Raw genomic sequence first — 8826 nt, forward strand, 5'->3', positions numbered from 1 at the left:
ATTAGGCTACCAGTACTGTCAGGTATGATATTAGGTTACCAGTACTGTCAGGTATGATATTAGCCTACCAGTACTGTCAGGTATGATATTAGGCTACCAGTACTGTCAGGTATGATATTAGGCTACCAGTACTATCAGGTATGATATTAGATAGTGAGCAGTGGCGAGTTTGATAATGGTTACTAGTACATGCTAACATTTATGTTGTCTTCTGAGGCATTCACATCGCTTTAGCTTTTAACACTTTCTCACCCTTTTTTAAGTAATGTAACAATGCTTCTAATAACTCTTGCAGGAAATAAATAATGTATTTAATAGATGACAACATTTCCTGTAAACTTTATCGTGAAAACAATGGTAGCAGAGAAGCGAAATGATAGTTTCGCAGTATCTTGGTGAGAGGAATTGTTAAAAAAAACCATCCGTCATAAGTAAATGAATTTCTTGACATTAGGTTGAAAGAAAGAGGCACGTGGGAAATGACATTGTTAACATCATCTTCTTGGACGGGAATCACGAAGATCACGGTAGCTTCAAACCGTCGATGATCAAGTCACAATTTACTCGTATCCTTTGATCGTTCCTTTCTATGAATTATTCTTGATCCTTTACACCTGGCTTACTTAAGTGATGTTATTGAATTGTTGCATACAGTTGTTGCTGTTTATGTATCGTTAGTTAAGACGAAGAATACTTGGTTCCATTTTTTTTTCTTTTCAAATAAAAAACAGTAAGTCATTATACATGTGTACCAAAGTATTTCATTTCTTGTATAAGGAAATTGAAAAATCAGTACTTGAAAACGTCAAAAAATTTGATTAAAAAAATGGAGAACAAGTACTTATACAGGAGGCTTTGTGTTAATATGTATTTTATAGAAAAAGAAAGTAGGCTTACAGTTTATTTTGTAAAAAGAAAAAAATGAAACTTCCATAATTTAGATATATAAATTTAATATTAAGCGTATATTGAATTCACTACTGTGGAATTTTTAACAATTTCATTTCTCCAGCATAATTTTCTTACAAGCATATAAGATCGTAGGGAAAGTAAATTCCGAATATTTTAAATAACTATTTACATTTTAATGCGATATGTGACACGAAGAATGTCTCGGAACACTACATAATATTGAAGTTCGTACATTTCACAGCAAAGTTCATTACTGACATCGTTTTGTATAATTATTACTCTCCTGCACTATCTTATTGAAGATGAAGCAGACTAAACGTCTTTATTATTAGAATACACAGTGTTGTTTTTTCGAAAATGTAAAAACAAAATCTAGTAACAACCATGTAAAACTATTTCCTCTGTTATATATATATATATATTACAAGTTTAAAAAAGGGAACCTTTAACCCTACGTAAAACTGTTTACTCCTTCACTCCCTAAAATGTAAAATGATATCCTGTAAAAACTGTTTGCTCTGTCACGTGCTACGATATCCAAAATAGAATACTATAAAACCCTGTAAATCTGTTAGTTCCGTATCACTCCACAATATCCTAAATATGGTACTTTTTGAACCTTGTAAAATTTACTATTTACTTCGTCCCACGATATAATATCCAAACTACTCGAACATCCTGAAAAACTTTGTATTCCATCAGATGCTACAATATCCAAACTTAAATTGTCTTTATACCCTCTAAAACTGTTTATTCAATTACGCGCCACAATATAGAAATAAAGTACTATAACATCCTTGGTGAAACTGTTTATTTCGTCACACTGAAAAATATCCAAAGTAACGTACTCTAACACCCTGTAAACCTGTTTACTCCGTCACACGCTACAATATCCGAAGTAACGTACTCTAACACCCTGTAAACCTGTTTACTCCGTCACACACTACAATATCCAAAGTAACGTACTCTAAGCCCTGTAAACCTGTTTACTCCGTCACACGCTACAATATCCAAAGTAACGTACTCTAACACCCTGTAAACCTGTTTACTCCGTCACACGCTACAATATCCAAAGTAACGCACTCTAACACCCTGTAAACCTGTTTACTCCGTCACACTCTACAATATTCAAAGTAACGTACTCTACCACCCTGTAAAAGTGTTTATTCCGTCACACGCTACAATATCCAAAGTAACGTACTCTAACACCCTGTAAACCTGTTTACTCCGTCACACGCTACAATATCCAAAGTAACGTACTCTAACACCCTGTAAACCTGTTTACTCCGTCACACGCTACAATATCCAAAGTAACGCACTCTAACACCCTGTAAACCTGTTTACTCCGTCACACTCAACAATATTCAAAGTAACGTACTCTATCACCCTGTAAAAGTGTTTACTCAAAGTAACGTACTCTAACACCCTGTAAACCTGTTTATTCCGTCACACGCTACAATATCTAAAATAACGTACTCTAAACCCTGTAAACCTGTTTACTCCGTCACACGCTAAAATATCCTAAACAAGATAATCTAACAACCCCTGAAACTTATTATTCCCTTACTTGTGCAATATCGAAAAGTAGAGTATTCCCAGGTGCCGTATAACAGTGTTAACCTTTACACGCTACAATAATGAAAATAAATTGCCCTAACACCATTTTAAAGTTCTTACATATCCAAAATAGAGCACCGTATCACCCTATAAAACCGTTTACTGCGTTATACTCATCAGTATCGAAACTGAAACACTTGTAATTCCGTTTAAAACTGTTTTTGCTACAGTAATTTATTGCATCATATCAATTATTATTGTTGTTAATTATTCAATATAGATTTAGCTGATAGAATATACTTTTTAAAATTAAAACAAGGCGATGTGCAGGGTATTCTTGCTAAGTACCTTAATTATCAGCTAAAAATATAAAAAAAAATTGAACAACCTTCAAGATTCATGTAGATATAGTTTGTTGTACAGAGTGAGTATAATTTATGGTATGTTCTGATACCCATAACTCGAGGATTAAGCATCATAAAGCTGTAATATTTGGAAGTTTTATATGACGCCCATAAATCATTTATTTAGCATTATAAAGCTACAACATTTAGAACTTTTATTTTGACGCCCATAACTTGATTATTCGGCATTATAAAGTTATAATATTTGGAAGTTTTGTTATGACACCCGTAACTCGAGGATTCAGCATCATAGCGCTGTAATATTTGGAAGTTTTATATGACGCCCATAACTCAATTATTTAGCATTATAAAGCTACAACATTAATAACTTTTATTTTGACGCCCATAACTTGATTATTCGGCATTATAAAGCTATAATATTTGGAAGTTTTGTTATGACACCCGTAACTCGAGGATTCAGCATCATAGCGCTGTAATATTTGGAAGTTTTATATGACGCCCATAACTCAATTATTTAGCATTATAAAGCTACAACATTTAGAAATTTTATTTTGACGCCCATAACTCGATTATTCGACATTATAAAGCTATAATATTTGGAAGTTGAATTAATGAGACGATGAGAAACCTGAACCCAATAACAAAGAAAAAAAAAAAAAGAACTGTCACCAAAGGCGCTTATTGTAACGTCAACATGCTAGCAGTATCCGATGTGACCGCCATTCACGTTAATATGTGTGAGAGAACGTGATACGCAGCTGGACGATAGAATTACATTTGGTGGTGTATGTTATGTCTCGGTTCTATCAAGATAAGCATCACGGTACACTAATGACTTGTGGTGGCCGTATTGCCAAACATCGTTAGAGATTGGATCTGGGAGGATGATGCTCCCTTGGTTACCGAAAGCTTGTCCTAGTAATGTCATAACAGCCCGTTTATTCACGGATTGTTTAGCTTGTTGAATTCTCGACTTGTGGATTTGAGAATAGACCAACTAGCTTTATGATAACCTTGGACATCTTTTCGTGCATTAATAATAATAACAACAGGGAAAGGAAAACAGGCAGAAGATCCTTGTAAAAGATCATGTACTTCGTTGTATTGTCGAAAATATTTAAAACCCTCCAAGTCTATATATTTACTTTATAGTATCTAAGAAACACTACTATCTGAAACATTTACGTTTAGTATACAATTAGAAATATGCCTGAGTAAGTAGCCTTACAAAAAACTGTACAATTTTCTTCTCTGACATTCTGTACAATAAAATGTTTTATTTGTTACATAACCATACCCTAATATCGAAGAGATCACATCTGTGCATTGTTTTGTTTTTACCTTAACGATATTAGATATTTTTGCACTAGTATCGTACCAGAAGGACGACTGCTCGTATCGGTAAGATAATCGTGTTTTTAATAGTATGGAAGTTTGGGTGTTTTCTTGTGAATCAAATCTGTCCGTACCAGAAGTTCTGCATTTAATAAAGAAATAGGTTTGATGTGGAATCTAAGAAAAATCTCGCAAAAGATTTTATAAGTTGAGTTTCTTTGGTGACAAGGCTTGAAACACTAGCGAACCTGACTTCAATTTTATATTTATGAATATCGTAGTAGTCGGGAATCGTCCATTTTCGACTTCTTTACGACATTTATTCTACAATTGAAAAACTTATGTTTTTGTGAAATAATAGAACACTTTGACGGGAGTGGCACTCACAGTTTCAAATAATTTACGATTATTAATACTTTGGTTAAATGAAAACACATTAAGTCATCCCAGAAAATTCCTAATATCTAGCTTTCCTCATGTATTCTTTTGTTTTCTGTTTCCGATATTCGCGCAACGCTACACAAGAGCTATCTTCGCTAAGCGTTACACATTTTAAACTGACAGAGAAGAGCAAAGATAACTATTCAACGCTACCCACCGCCTACTCTTAGGTGTCCTAATCGAATATTGAGATTCAACCAACACTCTTATAACATGGCCATGGCGATTTTGCGTCAACGGGACGCGAACTGGGGAATCCTCGTGTTCACAGTCGGCTCTATATTGATTTAAACGTGCTTTATTTAAAATTTACTTTGTACGGATATTGCATGTTTTGTATATGCACACAAGATTCGCAAATATATCTAATTAAACTCGAACATTACTAGAAATTCCTATTTTTGTATTCAGTAATATCTAAATATGTTTTTACTGTTTCTAAAATACTTTTCTGGTGTTTCTGTTTTGTGCGACAAAGGCATGCAGATTCAGAAGTGGAGATATTGTTATTTAAACTTAAGAGTACGCTCCTCTGCGACTCAGTGATAAACTTGAGGGCTTATTACGCTAAAATTCAGGGTTATATCCTTGAGATGGACATAACATGTAGCCAACTGTGCATAACTGCAAACAAAAATAAAATATTTTTTTTAGTTTGGGTTTAGAAGGTGTATATACAATACCGAAGTAAGTCAAATCTGAAATGTTTGTTTCTCTTTCTATATATATATATAACACTATATTTATATCCTGCGGTGTTATTAGGTGTGATTAATTTCTTGTTAAACCTAAAACAGTTATATATGTTTTCAATTTATTACCCAGTTTGTCTGTATTCTCTGACGAATCTGTACCTTTGTTTGGTCCGACGTTGCCTTGCCCACCGGTCTTTTACACGACAGCTGAGTTTCGAGAATTTCTTCTCGTGAAGCGTAAGTAAATATTTTACCAGAAAGATCAAAACCTGAGTAAAGAAAATATTTCTTTGAAGGGGAGTCTTTCTTTGGCCTAGTGCTCCGAATTAAAGAGATTTGTGTTTAACCGGATCTTTTTGACATTGTAAGATTTAATAATGAGGTTGTACTAATCTTGGAAGAAGCCTTCAACAACTTGTGTAGAATGATTTATTGCTTCTTTTAAAGGAACCAACAAATGTTAAAAAAACCAACTCAACGCTCTGTTTCACACTTTTGTTCTTATAGCATACGACAAACGTAAATAAATATTAGATTGATTAATTTAAGAATGAGTGAAATTAATAGATGGGTAGCTGGATGGACTAGTAAATGGCCCGACAATTGGATAACTTGATATATGAGTGGCTAGATAAATTAATAAAAGGATTATTGATGGCTCAGTGAGTGGTTTTATTGGTAGAGAGAAAGATTAAGGATGATTCTCATTTCATAGTGTAGAACCACAAATCACGCTATTGTACAATATGATAATACCTTCAGTTTTTTTCCTTAGTATATGTGGCATCGCCTGTACATTCTAATTGTACGTTTCTTTCGTAGTGATGAATGGTGAAAAGGCAGCTTTTAATACGCCAACGTTCGCTCAGAAACGTGAACGTACACTTGATATGCTTATAAAGGACATGTACGCTGACCACTTAGTGGACACACGTGGTGTAAGATGTTTGTTCATTACTTATGTTTTGCACATTTTACCAACATTTTATTGTTATTCGTCTTTGTCGTATATATTAATGTTTCACCGAAACCTCTGTTGTTGTTTGTCTCAGAAACAATTTCTAGTGTATACATGCTGAAATGTTAGTTCTCTAGATAATCCTGCATGGAACATAAATAACAATAAATGTATAATACTTTTTTCTTGAAATTGTTTAGCGTTGCAGATTTCACAATAGAATATAAAAGAGACGAAAAGTTTTATTTTTACAATAATTAGAAATTTTATGTCATAAAATACAGCAAAAAAAAAACTATACAGACAGAATATTTTCTTACCCTTTCCTATGATAAAATATTCGAGAGTGAATATATTGATATATAATGATGACGTGATCACATAGAAACGTAATTTTTAGTTACTCTTAATATTTTGGTAAGCCTTATTCATATTGTTTCATTTTGCTCTAAACCTCAGACTGAAAATGTGTACAATTTTAATATATGACTCACTGTTCTTTGGTTAGTAGGACAATTTTATCATTATCTTCCAACCCTGGTCTAAGGATGTTAAGTCTTTTGGTTCTAATAATCTACTTCAACTGAACTGTTTAGGGTGAAATGTTGAAAGTAAATTAAACATATTATGGAAACAATCGATTTTTATTAAAACTTTTCTAGGGTGTTGTACCGATTGGTTCCATTTTTTATCCAATAAAAAAAAAATATTCAATTTATTCAGATGGTAATGTCCAACTCCTGAAGACTTGTATTAACAATAGACCTAATACTCCTGATGAATATCATGCTTGATTATATTGAATCGTGATTTTTATCACGAATATTAGATCTTTTGGTTTCTAATGCCTACCGACTTTCGATATTCTACAGCATGACTAAAATTAATAGTTATAAATCTGAACGGGAAATATACTTTGGGGAAGATATCAAGAATTTGGAAAGACATACTCTTTCAACATAGGTCACTTCAAAGAGGTGTATTCCGTATATAACCCTCGTCTGAAAACTGAATTTATATACCATGTGTATTGAAAGAAAAACTGCTTTAGTCTATCGAAGTTTCTTTGCGGGTAGCAACAGTTGATTCATTTCAAAGTTTCAGGTTACTTCTGTTTCCTGTAATCAGCTGTTGCTATCCCTATAAATAAACTTCGTTAGACATTACAGTTAGGCAGCCTAAAGTTTATATTAAACATCCACGTTCAGTCATTTCAAACTAATATATAACTATCAAAGGCATCTTTTTAGGAAACGAAGTGTAAGTTTAGATAATTTTGGTCAAATGAATCAGCGCATTGCAATAATTTTTACAAACTACGAATTGTTTTGTTATTTTCATAATGTCAATATTTTAAGCAACCTATAGTGCCTAAGTTTAAAGACATACCCTTTTCTAGCAGACGATGCTCAACCGACGTGCATTTAGTGACGTACTTCCGGAAACGTCACGTGGCTCACGTAGGAAAGAAAAAGCACGGCAAGTTGAATTCGTCAGATTTGGACAGGTGAGATTGTATTAGGCGTTGTTCCTGAAATCTGAATCAAATATATTTATATTTATTAGTATATTTAGGCTTTATTTAATTTCTTACGTCTCACTGGATAATTTAATTTCGCTCTAGATGTTGAGATTGGACACTATCGTGAAGGGGGATGCTCCTACCAGTTTAGTAACTACAGGACTTTTCAAACGAGAGGTAGGCCTACATCCAATTAAAAAACAATGTATACGATAAAAAAAACTAGTAAATAGTTTTAAAAATATTATCTAATCTCGTATTCTAAGTTCTTATTTTATTTTAATTAGTGACACAAAAATGAACTTTATTAATTGTAAATACATGGAACTTCTATAAAACTGTGTAGTATGTAGACCAGTGAAGCCTATAGACATTGACGTCGCAGCTAAATTCTGGGCCCCTTTGCGACAGCCACCATCTTGATTTTTTACATTAATTACTTCAGAAGGAAATGTTTGCAAGTTTTTGTATTTGTTTAATTATCGTCCATGTTAGGTTTATCTAGTGAAAAGTACAACTTGAAATACACACTATAATAAAGATAATTATTATTTATTAAGTAAAGTTTTAATGTTTTAACATTTTAAATTGCTGAAAGAAACCTTTTTTTCTTCCAAATGCTGATTGAATAATCGTAATATCAGTGGTTATGTAGGGCCTACTTTTGTTGTTCTAACTATTAGAAACGAAGCAATCTTAATGAGCTTAACTATACATGTACACAGCGAGGTCACAAGTAAATAGACACTACCTTTTCAGAAAAAAATGAAAATTTTCAGTCATATTCACATGAATTGATATATTTATAATTTAATTAATATCTAGTAGATCTTCCTTTCGCTTCGTGAAGTTCGTTGATCCTTTGGGGCATCGCGAGAATCATCTGGTCAATTTTAGATTGTGAGATTTTCGCCCACTCTTGCTTCAAAACTTGGAGTAGATCACTCTTCGAAGTTGGTTTTTTTGTTGTTTCTTAACTTGGCGGTCGAGTATGGCCCAGAGGTTTTCGATGGGGTTCATGTCAGGAGATTGGTTCGGCCA

At 33.2% G+C, this 8826-nt stretch overlaps 1 protein-coding gene across 3 annotated transcripts in view; it reads left to right on the forward strand.

Moving 5' to 3' along the window:
- LOC106466107 (GTPase-activating Rap/Ran-GAP domain-like protein 3) overlaps positions 1–8826 on the forward strand; it is a 184701-nt gene that overhangs the window by 153944 nt on the left and 21931 nt on the right. For 2 of the 3 annotated variants that reach the window (XM_022394066.1, XM_013926347.2), the window contains exons 12-17: positions 455–566; positions 4190–4235; positions 5436–5542; positions 6128–6243; positions 7663–7770; positions 7888–7962. In XM_022394066.1, coding sequence (XP_022249774.1) covers positions 455–566; positions 4190–4235; positions 5436–5542; positions 6128–6243; positions 7663–7770; positions 7888–7962 — 564 coding nt within the window. The remainder of the gene's footprint in view (positions 1–454; positions 567–4189; positions 4236–5435; positions 5543–6127; positions 6244–7662; positions 7771–7887; positions 7963–8826) is intronic. The other variant, XM_022394065.1, reaches the window with a different exon arrangement.

The sequence above is a fragment of the Limulus polyphemus genome, unplaced genomic scaffold (genome assembly GCF_000517525.1).
Source record: "Limulus polyphemus unplaced genomic scaffold, Limulus_polyphemus-2.1.2 Scaffold2153, whole genome shotgun sequence".
In the NCBI taxonomy this organism is placed as follows: Eukaryota; Metazoa; Arthropoda; class Merostomata; order Xiphosura; family Limulidae; genus Limulus; species Limulus polyphemus.